The sequence below is a fragment of the Sinocyclocheilus rhinocerous genome, unplaced genomic scaffold, assembly GCF_001515625.1.
Source record: "Sinocyclocheilus rhinocerous isolate Xijiao unplaced genomic scaffold, SAMN03320098_v1.1 scaffold53, whole genome shotgun sequence".
In the NCBI taxonomy this organism is placed as follows: Eukaryota; Metazoa; Chordata; class Actinopteri; order Cypriniformes; family Cyprinidae; genus Sinocyclocheilus; species Sinocyclocheilus rhinocerous.
The window spans coordinates 1,134,978-1,150,097 of record NW_015645538.1 but is presented as its reverse complement, the minus strand read 5'-3'; the positions used below and the strand labels follow the sequence as shown (position 1 = coordinate 1,150,097).

Genomic DNA, 15,120 nt, shown 5'->3' with positions numbered 1-15,120 from the left:
GCAGCAACAATAGTACCATGTACTCCACCATTGTTGTGTATGTTTGTTCGCGCTTGCCTTTAAAATCAACACGTACTACACATGTCTACATACCTAACACGTACTAAGCACGTGCATGACATCACCGTTTTCAAAGATTCCCGTATTGGGTGTTTATATGGAAACGATAACGATGGCGTTTTCATAAGCTTGCACTTTGAAACCCATTTTCAAAATTATGCGTTTTCAGTCCCCAAAACGCCATTGTCGTGTAAACGAACAGGCAAAACGCATAAAAAGTTTCCCGTTTTTTGGCTGAAAATGTCGTGTTAACTATTCCAGTAGAACTGAAGTGACTTAAGTGGATTTTTGCATGGATGCTATCAATTAATTCCATTTTCCAAAGGGAACTTTTGCCTTTTTTTTTTATGTGAAATTGTAGAGTTAGGGCAGGGAATTATGGGAGGAATGCAACCCAAGCTCATTGAAAATATGTGCTTATTGCACGTTTCGCAGCAGTTTCAGTTTGAAATGTCTTGTGAGTGGCACTAAAATGCACAATCACAGGCCAGTAGTTGGCGCTGTCACCTTGTTAGTAAACAGTACCTGTAGGGAAGTGACGATTAGCTCTTTGTGGGCAGGAGTTCCGTCGCTAAAATCACCACACCGACTACAGGCAAAACGCATAAAAAGTTTCCCGTTTTTGGCTGAAAATGTCGTGTTAACTATTCCAGTAGAACTGAAATGACTTAAGTGGATTTTTGCATGGATGCTATCAATTAATTCCATTTTCCAAAGGGAACTTTTGCCTTTTTTTTTTATTGTCGTGTAAACGAACAGGCAAAACGCATAAAAAGTTTCCCGTTTTTTGGCTGAAAATGTCGTGTTAACTATTCCAGTAGAACTGAAGTGACTTAAGTGGATTTTTGCATGGATGCTATCAATTAATTCCATTTTCCAAAGGGAACTTTTGCCTTTTTTTTTAATGTGAAATTGTAGAGTTAGGGCAGGGAATTATGGGAGGAATGCAACCCAAGCTCATTGAAAATATGTGCTTATTGCACGTTTCGCAGCAGTTTCAGTTTGAAATGTCTTGTGAGTGGCACTAAAATGCACAATCAATACGTACCAAAGAGCTGCAATGCCATATTGTGTGAGCTACCAAGCAAACCTACTGCATTAGAAAACCCATAGAAAGCTGTATATGTGATGCTTAACATTCAGTTTTCAACTTTGCAGCATATTAAAATTGTTTTGAGGTCATAACATAATATTGCGCAAGTAATTGTGCGAAAATTAGGCTTTCTTAATTGAAATTCTGGCCCTGTAAATCATAATTTGTGTGAAAAGGAATACAAGTTGTCAGAATTTTACTACCTGTGCCTGTGTACTGCCAGTGTTCACTTCAACTGGAAACTGCAGCAATTCATATGTATAGGTGCATTTTTTTGAGTTTTGCAGAAACGTAGGTAGAGGCATGTATTTCCAGTGAGCCTGAGCTGGAGGAATGAAATGTTGGATCTGTGTGTCCTGCATGAGTGTGAAGTACTACTTAAAGGGATAGTTCTCCCAAAAATAAACATTCTGTCTTCATTTACTCTTTCTGAACCTGTATGACTTTCTTTTTTTTGCAGAACACAAGAAGACATTTTGAAGGCCGTTTCAGCTGTTTTTGTCCATACAATGAAGGTCAATGATGTTTAAAAAGAACACTGGACCACATTGACTGCCATTGTATGGACAAAAAACACGTTTCTTAGAATATCTTCTTTTATGTTCCACAGACGAAAGTCAGTCATACAGTTTGGAACAACATGGTGGTGACTAAAAGATAACAGAATTTCATTGTTGGGTGATCTGTCTCTTTAAATGCTAGGCTAAAGCTCATTTAAGCTATTTTGTATTTGATCCATATCTGTTGTCCAAAAGCATATTTGACCTAAAGTGAAAAATCAAGCCTGACTGCTAAAAGCCACAGAAGATGCCACTGATCAATAATCCATGTTTAGTGCCCCACTTCTCTTCCACTCAAGTTTTGTGTGGATGCAGAAAGTTGACATTTAATATTGCGTCAGTTTTTACCTGACTTAATCCTGTCAGCAGTGTTGCCTCAAATTGTGAACTGTGGTGACTTTTTTGATCAGAAGTGGCTGTACATCAATTTGTGGCATGCAAATGGACATATACCCTCTCCTCCCGCGTCTACGGTGGTCTCAGGGCTGCCATTGCAGATAAGTGGAAGAGTTCCAGCGGGACGGCTAATACAGCAGTCCCCTCCGTCTGCCCTTGAAGTGTTATGCATGGTCAGCACTCTCTCCCTGACTGAACATGCTCTTGGGAGTCCAAACACCCACACCTCCCGGCTCTCGCTTCTCTCGTCCTCTGCCACCAGCAAGAAAGACAAAGATGGAACATGACATAAAAACACACACCTTGTTCGGCAGTGACATACAAGCACGCATAGACCTTCCAGGAAATGTACTACTCGCTCTGCCCCGGAAAGAGTTTACCAATACGAGGCGCCCTGCTGTATCACGCCCCAAGAAAAGTACATGTCGCTGTCACAACGCATCTCTGCACATGGCAGTACTCATAAGAAATGTTCGCAACTTCATCTTAGCATGACCGGTAGGGTGCCTGTTTCTTCATCACACCACAACCTGAGAAACAGACCGCTGTGTGTGCTTGTTCTCTGAGAGGAAATCCATCCTCCTCACTTAACTTCAAGTTTACGTCAACATGCATCTTGTCCGTCTGGTGCGCGAGTCCCCGCTGTGTGATGTATGGCACATGTATGCAATTTACTGTACAACAAACTCTGCGGGATAAAAACCTGCCAGTCATGCAAGGGTCAACAACTGAAGAGCCTGTTCAAGCAGCCCACTGACGTGTTAATAAGTAAGCGAAACAGCCCGCAGTCCTTTAATAACAGCCATTTTAATCTGTCCCCTGGGCCGCCCGCCACTAGCCCTGCCCACCGAACTCTCCAGCCACACTGATGTATTAGATCAGGAGATGTTTTTTTTTCTTTTCATACAGCTGTCTGTTCTTAAATAAATCATTACTTGTTTATGGAGCTGGCTGGTTTCGTTGACATAGGCTGGGTTTGGATGTTGGCTGGCCTGATATGAGACGGCAGTTTTTACCTTTAGGGTGCTGGGTAGGGTTGCAGTTGCAACAAATGTTCATAAGGTCTTTGAGACATGAAGTTCACATGTAGTGAATACTAGTTAGTTTGTAACAAAGTCTGTACATAATTTAATAGTACAATTTTGTCCTAAGGCAAAAGTTAGCCCAGGTTGTAAGCTTTCTGTAAAGTATTGTGTAGTCACATGTGATGTGTACATTTATTCAACCTTTAGGTTGCTTTACAGTAAAAACAGTGATGGTGTGAAATATTAAAATACAAATAATAAAATGTTATTTATTAAATAAATGTTATTTATTTTGTGATTGCAAAGCTGAATTTTCAGAAGCCATTACTTCAGGCTTTTGTGTCACATGATCATTCAGAAATCATTCTAATATGCTGATTTGGTGCTCAAGAAACATTTCTTATTATTATCAATGTTGAAAACAGTTGTGCTGCTCAATATTTTTGTGAAAACAATGAAAGGTTCAAAAGAACAATTTATTTGAATTAGTAAAGACTTACATTGTTACAAAAATTACTGTCACATTTGTTCATTTTTCACTTTTGTTGCTGAATGAAATTTTAAAAAAGTACTGACGCCAAACATTTTTAATGGTAGTGTCTAAATATATAAATAAAATGCATCTAAAGATGAGATATTTATAGATAATCTATATCTAAATATGCATCTGTATCTAAAAATGAATACAAATTTTAAATTTTAATTTCTAAATCCTAGCATGCATGAGTAGTGACAGAGCATGACATGCTATTCATTTTATTCTGAAGTTTTGCTATGAAGTCAGATATTTACATAATGTTAAAACCATGTGAATTAGTACAATTTCAACAACATTGTAAGGTAAAACATGAAGTATTTTGATATAATTTAATGGTCACACTTTATTTTAAGGTCCAATTCTCACCATTAACAAACCATTAACTACAACCTCTGCCTCAATAAACTCTTAATTCGCTGCTTATTAATAGTAAGGTAGTTGTTAAATTTCGGTATTGGGTAGGATTAGGGATGTAGAATATGGTCTTGCAGAATATGTGCTTTATAAGCACTTATAAACAGCCAATATGTACTGTATATAAAAGGTATTCTAATAAGCAACTAGTTAATAGTGAGAATTGGTCCCTATACTAAAGTGTTACCAATTTAATAAGCCTGCTATTTATTGTTATGTGTGAGGTTTCAACTAAGTATTGTGCAACGCAATAATGCGCGAATTGTAACTTAAAAACCTATAGTTCTGGTGTTATAACTTGTGCACAGCTGGTACAACCAGCCACTGATCTATTTTAGCTCTCTTGTCCAGGGTTTGAGCAATAAGTCATGGTTTCTAACACTGTGTCCTAGTAGCAGGTGATTTGTCTGTGCACACTGAACGTGAAACTTCTATGCGACGTGACACAATCACAACCGATCACTTTCTATATTTTTTGGTGTGTCGAGATCATTCATAAGCCCTGTGTGAGCATAAATGTGCGTGTGCAGGTGTGTGTCTGTGATTGTGTGCGTTTGTGTGCTGATGATGAATGGAGCTCAGGTTCAGGTGAGGTGCAAGGCTGCAGGGCCCTGAGCTCAGATATATGGAAGCAGCTGGAATCAATCAGGAATATCAATTTCCAGAGAGCTGTAGCAAAGCCTTGAGTGCATGGGAAAAAAATATGTCCTCCTTCAAGATTACATCCTGAGAGGGGCTGGAAAACAGGCGCAGGACTAGTCATCATTTTTTATTCATTTGGCAGTAGAATAGGTTAATATAGTATGTTTCTTTACGCTTGACGCAAATTCTTGGTTTCTTTTTTTTCTGCCTCATATTTCTACAGTAAGATGAATATGCTTGAAGGTATTTCTATAAAAGAGACTTTTCAAATATGCTCGTCAGCTCAGGCACTTTAATTATAACTTTTCATTTACACAATGACACAGAAATGAACACGATAGAAATAAAAATACTTCATTTCATTTTTTCCCGTAATTGTATCAAACAAGATGGAATGTGTCAGAGTGAAATAAGCCAACTAATGCATAAAATTCATCAACTCCATTACTTAAACGTACTAATGTTTGTGCTGTTGTTTTCCCACCAAAACTGGTATTTCCAGGAGAATGATGTCATTCATGAATTGCTAAACGACTTATAAAAGACTAACGGGAAGGAAAGTAAAATTGACGACACAGGGTAAAAAAATAAATAATTGGTAACAAATTAAAACTAAATATTCCCAAAAAGACTTTTTGAGTAGAGAAAGGAAACAAAAATAAGAAACACCTGGAAGATTTCATAATAAATTAGCAGGTTTTTTCCATGTTATAAGGTTACATGCCAAGAATGGTAACATCTGCATAAAGAAAGCAGTAAAACTATTTAAAATTCAGCCCATTTGTTCACTTAATAGTGATATTAAGAATACCAACTAATCTAATGTCCATTTATAAAAGGATGAGTTTAATATTTTATCCAATATATTAAGACATACAATGGGGACATGAAAATTTACGATATAGTTGGAATGACCCTCACCTCTTTTCAATCCCTATTGTCTTTTTTATTCCTCTCTCTGTTTCTCAAGGTGATTCATCAGGGACATGCGGTGACCCAGGCACACCATCCCATGGCAGCAGAGATGAGAGTGACTTTCGGATACGCAGTAAAGTGCACTTCAGCTGCTCGGTGGGATATGAGCTTTTTGGCTCCGCAGAAAGGATGTGCTTCCCCAACGGCACATGGTCCGGTACTCAGCCCTCCTGCAAACGTAAGCGCCTGCAGCAGCTGACATGATCCAGCATCTCTAAAACTGCCCAACTCCCACTCTCACTTCACATTGCACATATTCTCTTTTACTTGGCTAGGTGAATTCAGAAGTAGGACATCTTAGCCCTAAGCTACTTAGTCAGGAGTTTGTTTTAACAAGTCATCGGCTGATCTAAGGCTTTGTTCACACTGCACACAAAAATACGATTTTGTTGTCAAAGCCGATATTTAGAACTGACTGCATGTAATGAAATCTGTTTGTTCAGATCAAGTGATCGAGATTTGGCATGTTAGCATGCCCATGTTAACCCCTGCAGGTAGATGCCTAACTACACCATCTGATTCCAAACATCTTTTTGCCTTTTGCCTATATTTTGATCATGATTTTTTCATTTAATCTTTTTGCATTTGATGGCCATTCAAAAGTAGCCACTGTATTCCGATGAAATCGATTTACAAGCAGCATTTTTTATTTATATATATTAAATAATTAATAATTATATATACACTTTAATCGGAAGTTTGGAATATTTGAGTCCGTATAATTTTTTTATTTGATTTTTTATATTTTTAAAGAAATACTTTTATTCAACAAGAATGCATTCAATTGTTCAAATGTATGTATATTTATTTTTATTTCATATAGATTGTTTTTTTGTTTTTTTACTTTCTGTTCCTGAAAAAAAAAACACTTTCCACATAAATACTTTTTACATTTTTTTCTTCATATAAGTATTTTTTTAAAAGAGAAAAAAACAGATCACATCTCTACAGAATCATGGTTGAAAAATGGTTTATATAGTAAAGATTTAAGCATAATAAAAATACCAAAATACTTTCTCATCAGCAACTAAGAGTTGGTTTAGAAGTAGAGAATGGAAAACTGAGAATTTTCCCTCTTCTCATTATTGTTGGTCTAACAGTGGAACTTATTTCGAACCTTTTATCAAGCATTGCCTTGTTATTTCTTTAGTAGCACCTGTTAATTTACCTTAAACCGCATAGACATTTCATTACACCAAATATACAAAAATAATGTTCTTTTTAGCAGCATCATATGACCCCTTTAATAATGATCCTGCATCCAACCCCCTGGAAGCAAGTGATGTCTTTATTATACCATAAAATAATCCCAAAAGTCATTTATCAGTGACAAACAATAAAATCAACTACCCGCTAAATAATATATCACCGTCCACATTGTTACCTGATGTTTTATTTGGGCCTGCCGTTACACTTGTGCAGTTGTCAGAGTCCCACATCACGTAATAAACCCACATTTTCCCCGAGGCTGTAAAGTCTACAGCACAAATGAAAGATGACTACTACTAGCCACTTCCAGACTCAAGCAGGCAGGGTTTTCTGCGGAAACATGATGCACCATCTTGTTTTCTTGCTCCGAGACCTGACTAATGGTGTTTCTCCCAGGGCTCCCACCTCCCACAGAACATATAGTTGACATGACCTAAGCCGTTGTGCGGGAATCATTTTTGAGAGACGGCAATTGGCACAGGGATCCAGGAACAGTGACTAACTGAGGGGGAAGGCATTGCGCTATAATCCGTCCCCCATGCTGCAAAATGACAAGCCCTATGGGAATCACAATGGTCAGCCTGTCATCGCAAGACAAAGAGAGTTCTCGAGTTTGCCGTCATGGAGGTGTACCGCAAGCACTGAGAAATGATTCCATCCTGAAAGGAAACTTGAGTTCTTCCATTGCAGTCAACCAAGAAAGCACTTCGGCTTGGCGGATTAATAGGTTTTCAGCCAGTTAATTCACTCGACCAGCATCTCTGTGGAAATAAAGAGCTCTCTTTTTTTGTCCTTTCATTTCCTCAGTCTCAGTGCCATGCTCCGGGTATGATCTACAGGCCTGTCATACCATATCTTCAAACTTCATCCCCACTCATTTAAGCCTTACAGAGGCTAATACCTCATTCTGTTATAGCCACTGTCCCATGTCATAGTCATTACATGGTCAAAGATGTCTCTCTAATGATATCTGTTCCTTTAGACCATCGCTTTCTTCCCATCAGATGTCCAGAGAATCTTAAGATACATCAAATTCAGTTTAGGGGAAGCTACTTAAAAAATTAAATATACAGTTTTACAGATAACGGACTACTTCTGGAAAATTGTAATCCAGTTCAATTACTAAGTGCTTCATGGCAGAGTATTTGTATAGCTAATTAAAAAGCACAAAGTCTCATGTAGTCAGACCTTTGACTGAACAGCATATGGTCTTGTCCACACTGCCGCTTATTCTTGCCAAGAACCACCTACTTAGACAGTTTTGTGCGCAATATGCATCGGATGGTCAGAGAACAGACTGTGTGTACCATCTGAGACTAAGGAACATGACAAAGATACAAGGCTGGACAAGTGATCATATATGTGATCATTTTAAAAGTAGAACCATGATTTGTGGAAGTGAACGTGACATATACACTACTGGGTCAGTAAGATTTGCTCACCAAGGCTGCATTTATTCGATCAATACAGTAAAAACAGCAAAATTGTGAAATATTTTTACAATTTAAAATAGTTGTTTTTTTATTGCAATAGATTTTCAAATCTAATTTATTCATGTGATGGCAAAGCTTAATTTTCAGCATTCGTTACTTTAGTCTTGATCAGAAATGATTATGTTGGAAACAGTTGTGCTACTTATAATGTTATGTGGAAACCATGATGCATTTTTTTTTTTTTCAGAATTATATGATGAATAAAAAGTTAAAAAGAACAGCATTTATTTGAAATAGAAATCCTTAAAACATTTCCATTTTTGGTCACTTTATGGCATCCTTGCTGAATAAAAATCTTACTGACCTCAAACTAGAGTATGTTTGCATAAATCTCCTGATTCTGTCAGATAATGTGTCAAATTTAGAAAATGTCTATGATTTCTGTTTGAATTCTTTATAGATTACCGTATTGTCCCGAATATAAGACAATGTTTTTTTCTTGGAAATACATCTGAAAAAACGCGGTCGTCTTATATTCGGGCCAATACGGTACTTTCTTAAAAAACAAGGTTTTATGACAGCCATCATTTTAAATGAATATATCTCATAAAAACATAATAATATCATCAGGAATCCAAGACTTTTCTTTTTCCTTTTGTACATAAAAATGTTTGTGTTTCTGGGTCAAAGTGACTCAAAATGATGGAACATGTCACGATATAGTACACAAGGGAAAATAGGGAAATGAGGTACATGTGTGAACAGCTGGAACAAGTTGAGACGAGAGACAAGAAGAAACCTTGAGATACAAAATAAAAGCAGACAAAAGAAACACTGACACCCCCTAGCTATCCCCTGTGGTCCCTAATGAAATTACTAAATAACGTGACATGTTATTTCATTGAAGAATGCTAATTGTCAACTGGCAGTAACTTGTCACACATTTTTGTTTTTAAAATACTACAGCGGTGCAGTGTGGTAACCCTGGGACTCCCAGTAATGGACGGGTATATCGACTGGACGGCACCACCTTCTCACATTCGGTCATCTATTCCTGTTTGGATGGCTACCTGCTAAGTGGCTCCACCACACGACAATGCCAAGCTAACGGCACCTGGTCTGGCACTGCACCCAACTGCACCTGTAAGTGTGAAACAAGTGAGATACGGCAGGGGATTTGTTGAAATTTTTTTTAAAAATGAAAGCTTGTTTGTTTTTGAATAAACCAAAATGGCCTCAGTAGTGCTTCATTACAGGTTGTAATGAGGTGATATGAAGGATGTGCTTGAGGGATTCATTTGTGTAAAGCTGTACTAAAAATGTATTGTCATAGTAGTAACAGACCTTGACTGATAGAGAGAAGTCCTCTTGCTGAGAGTGCAGGGGACCAACTTTATGAAAGTTTAATTCAGACATAGAAAGTTTTCAGTGCATTTTCTGGAAGAATTGGGTCAGAATTAGTGGGATTGCAGGATCCGGTTTCTCAGAGGTAGCTCCAAGATGTTCTTTTGTCAACGGGAGGAAGATGTAAAGGTCAGGATAGTTCCACTTTTGCTCTGTTAGATACATAAATCAATTATTTCATAGCCCTGCCATGGACAAAATGGTATCTGTATATTTTGCAACTTATAATTGTACAAACTTCCAAATTTTGCTTTTTTGTTAGCTTAAAATGCACTGACAACCACCATAATGAAACAGATGGTACAATAGAAAACCACATAATGAATCAGTGTTCTTCATAAATGGCCTGTCCATAACGATTTATGGTTTTTAACTGTATATGGTGAGAAACTTACCAATTAGCATGTGTTACTGTAGCATTTTACCATTTTTATGTAAAAATTACTAACTTATTTTACAGTCTGGTCCATGAATCTATAATGATTCATAGGTACATAATATTCCAAAGACAAATGTGTGTCTTAGTAATCTTTTATTTAAAAGCATCAATGTCTCTTAGGTCAAATGGACTATTTGATGATGTTAACCAGTAGCCAAATAGCTATTTGTTCCAGCATTGCTTTTTTGCTCACGGTTAGCATACGGATCAAGCTTCTATTTCAGTTCAATTTTGTGAGTGATGGAACACTCACATATCTAGTTGATTAAAAACTCTCGCAGTAGTAGTTGTTTGAGTAATAATGAAGAGTCACACAACACAATAAAACAGCTTAGCCTACGTAATGTGTCTAGGTAAGTTGGCATTATCATCCATAATCACATCCCTTAATACTCTCAAACGTTCACCCTTAAACGTCCCTGTATACTGTTAACTGGAATTACATGGGCGGTGCACTAAACCAGCTCTGATTGATGCAGCGCTACATGTGTTTGAGTGGGGCAAAAGCGGTGATACATGGCTGTGTCCAAGGGAGGAGTCACATTAGCATTTAGCGTTAGCCATTTCTCACCATCAGCTGACATGTTTATGTGCGAGCCGCTGATGGATTTTACAAAACATAATTTTCCGTCCTTTTCCAAAAGACACAAAACATATGGCAACTCAAGGGTGACAAATAAGTGATGGTCCACCATAAATCAATAGAGGAAATTAAGATGTTGCATCTGGGAAATAATTAAATAAATACACTGATCAAGCGAGGTTTTGTCAGCCACAGCAGAGTGCAAAACTACAAATTTGTTTCATCTGAATTCCAGTGGCGCCATATTCTTTCTCACATCATTCCAATCCGACCTCCTCTTATTTATCCATTGGAAGGAATGATAATTGTAAAATATCTGTGGGATTGATTCGAAGTTGCACCTTGGGGACGCCGGTGGGACAGGAGCCATGCTTACGTGCTACTATTGATTTCTTTACATAATAACAAGATATATCATTTCAAATAAAAAGCCAGGGGTCCTAAAGATTGCTGTAGCGTAAATGAGTTGTTAAAGATGATTTGTGAACGTGGCTCCCCAAGGTTTGTTTCGATAGCTTCAATCACATTGCCACAAAAAGCTATGAATTGCCATCTGATGAGTTGTATTAGATATTGAATAAAGATCTACACTGCTGTTGTTTGGCAGATTGTAAGTTGCCCAGACTTTTAGCTCAAATAGAGACTATTAGTGCATTGTACTCAACACAGTAGTTAATTTTGGCCTATAAACATCATAGCTGTGATCTTTACTTTTCAGTGATCAACTGCGGAGACCCAGGAGTGCCAGCCAATGGGCTGAGATATGGTGAGGACTTTACCATTGGACAAAACATCACTTTCATGTGCCAGCCTGGCTACACAATGGAAACCGAGAGCTTCTCCACCATCACTTGTACCGGAAATGGTACCTGGAATGCCCCTGTGCCTTTCTGTAAAGGTAAAACTTGATTTAAACATCCTTTAGCATTAAAAGTAACAGGTATAATAAATTGTGGTAACATTTGACGGTAAGGTTCAATTTGTTTACATTAGTTAGTGTTAAGTTTCGTGAAATAACAATGAACAATAATTTTACTGACATGATTCTCAACCTTTTTGACTTGAAAACCTATAGTTGTCAAACACAATATCCTAAAGTATTTCCTCTGGTATTTGTGCTGTAATTATGACAGTTTAACATATTACGTTTATAACAGAAACTGGGAGTGTTGATATATTAAAAATAATTAACCATCATTAATTTTGTGATCCCAGATAATACAAGGTTCTGTATGTTTTTCAATAAAAAAAGTTACTGAGGAGAACAAATGAATGTGATTTCGTTTCATAACTTGATTTTTTGTGTCTGTGGGTGTGTTCAGCATTTAAATTTAGTTTCATTATTTTTTTCCAGAGGCCCACCAGTGGACCCCACCCCCCTGGTTGAGAACCACTTGTTATTTATTTAGCATTTTAAACTGAATTAATTAACATTTGTTAATGGACTATGACCAAATATGGATTAACAACGAGCAATGATATATATTAGCAAATTAACATTTACAGTATTTAGTAATTTAGGATAATGATATTTAATGTGTCAATTAATATGACAGATTGAACCTTATTATAAGTGTTACTTAATTTCCCATTACTCCCACAGGCTTCATCGTCCCAAGATTAACACATTACTCTAACATTTTCTCTGCCTAGTAAAGTCAAAGAGCTTTATTGTTCACAAGGCAAGGCCTAGGATTATTCGCTCACTGATATATCTGCACATCTGGCCCCAACTGCCCCGAGCGTTAGATGCACAGATGCTTCACCCAGAGTGAGTTGAGGTCTTCCAGCTTTGTGTCTTCGCCCATTGTGATGGATGTCTTGTTTGAAATGTAGAGCTAAAAAAGGGAGGAATGTTTATCCACCCTTGTAGGTCACCTTTTCTTGTGCGATTGCGCTACAATGAACGGTAAACATTTATGTTTTATCAACCAATCATGCTGTTTGACAAATGACAGTCGTACGATGGGAACATAAACACATTTGTAGACTGAGCGTTCACCCCTTAAGGGCTGTGTTGTCCCCATTATTATAATCAGCTTTGACCTATGAGCCCTTGCATTTCTCGTAATTAATTTCACAAATGACTCCTGTCATCTTCCCACTGCCAGGAGATGAACTGGTATGGAATATATAAAGTGATATGAAATTGAATTCCAGGTTTGGCCAATGCATTTGTGATCCTCACCAGTGCCCTGGCATCGAATGCCATTTTGCTAAGCTCATTTAGATAGACACAGATGTCTCATTTATTTCTGAAGGCAGCGGCCTCCTCCTGTCTCTTAAAGGACATGTTGTGCATACATATCTGAAGAGCCTTGAACTTCATATCCTCGGTCTGAACTGATATTCTGTCTCACAGAGCCATTAATATGCATGCTAAAGTGAGTCGACTCAAAAAAAGAACCACTCCCACCTCTGTCAAACACTTCAGATGTGGGGAGCATCCTGACATTGAGTGTGTGCGTGTCCCTTCTGTCTCTTTCCTGCAGTTCTAGATGGTTTACATGAAATATTCATTAGTTTAGGAGCTCCAATCTGGTCCAGGTCTCTTTAAAGGATGCCAACACTGATTCTGATTAATAATTCAACAATGGGCTTTGTTAGAAGTTTATTGGTTCGATCAACATGAGTGAAGCGAAGGCAACACCATCAGCTCATAAAGAAGCAGTCGAAGCATAGTTTTTGCAGGCAGTAATAACCGTCTGGCTAGAACTTTACCATGGTATATAAAGATTGTGTGTGTATGTGAGCATCATATTGGGGTGTTACACCATAAGTGGGGGCATGTGTCATCATGAGTGCCCATTTGAGCAAGGCATTGGCTTCCTGTCTGGTAGAGTGATTGATTTTAAGGGCTCATGTGGTACCTGAGGACTGATAACCGGGGAAGAGGACTTACCTCACAGAGTTGTGCGGGCAGTTATTGGAAAAGATGGGGCCTCTAAGACAGATATAGCATTCAGTGACTTCAGTGGTGTTAGCAGAAGCAATTAATCTCCCTACCTAACTGAAATTGCTAGTCCTGTTATAGTTACTGCTACACTTAATGCTACACTTTTTTACACGTTGTCTTATATATTAATAATATTTTAACAGCTTATTTATTTACTAAGATTATTCATAATAAATGTATATGTTTTACAAATGGCAATGTTCTTGTGTCTAACATCTAAGATGTAACATCATTTAGACTGTTTCATAAAGAAGATTGGAAACGTGTAACCATGTTATCCGAGCTGTTGTATTAAAACAAAAAAATGTCTTTAATTTATTGGAAATTAAGTTAACTACAAACCACATTTGATTCCAAACTAACTACCTCCTATGTAGAGTTATGTTTATTTAATGTTTATTGCTAGAAATAAATCACATCAAATAGGGGTTTAAACTGTATTTATTTCTCAAATTTTGCTAACAAATTTGCATAAACTGCAAGCCGCATAGAAAATTAATCGAAAATTAAACAGCTCATTTTATATTTACTTTCCCCTGCTGAGGCTAACAATCAGCATTTTCTGAAGGTTAAGCACTTCCTTTCACTGATCATTTGTTTAAAAGGAAAAAAACCCTAGAATGTGTAATTTGTATTATTTTAAAGGTGACATATCATGAAAATCTGACTTTTCCAGGTTTTAAGTGCTATAGTCAGGTCCCCGGTGCATCTACCAACCAAGGAAAGGTGAAAAAGATTAACCCAGTAACTTTGTTTTGGTAAGCCTTTTTCTGCAAGAGTCTGAAAAAACGTGCACGTCTGATTTCGCTCCCCTAGTGTCGTTGCAAAGGGATCTCATTATAATATTACTGCCCCTTAATCTGTAAGTTTCCACCCACAGCGCTGTCATTTTGATTTCGCAAGCGTCAATGGTGTACCAGTTATAATGCCATGGCGAAAGTTTGAGCAAAACATGCTAACTGTTCTGATTTATTTCCCAGCTGTTTACCTTCACAGACATAACCGACTGTTTTTGTAACTCGTGTGTTTATTATGTAAACTTGTGTGTGAATGAGAACTTAGTTTAGTACTCACATGCTGTGACAGCCGCTTTCTGTCCGTGTGCACTCAGAAAACCGTATATCAGAAGTTTAAACGAATTTTGTTCAAAACACATGATTTCAGCTCAATAAACATGATAATCAGAACCAAAACAGATGTTTTTTAGCAGGTACGAGCTGTAATGGCGCAGCTCTATTCTGAAAAAGGGAGCGGGGAGCAGCAGCTCATTTGCATTTAAAGAGACAGGCACGAAAAACAGCGTGTTTCTGCTTCCACTCAAAATAGGCATTTTCAACATGATATAATAAATGATCTGAGGGGTATTTTGAGCTGAAACTTCACAGACACATAC

At 37.5% G+C, this 15,120-nt stretch overlaps 1 protein-coding gene across 1 annotated transcript in view; it reads left to right on the top strand.

Annotated features, from left to right (window-relative positions):
* LOC107706218 (CUB and sushi domain-containing protein 3-like) overlaps window positions 1-15,120 on the top strand; it is a 406,816-nt gene that overhangs the window by 371,474 nt on the left and 20,222 nt on the right. Inside the window, 3 exon segments of the mRNA XM_016509850.1 lie at window positions 5,699-5,881; window positions 9,312-9,488; window positions 11,490-11,669. Coding sequence (XP_016365336.1) covers window positions 5,699-5,881; window positions 9,312-9,488; window positions 11,490-11,669 — 540 coding nt within the window.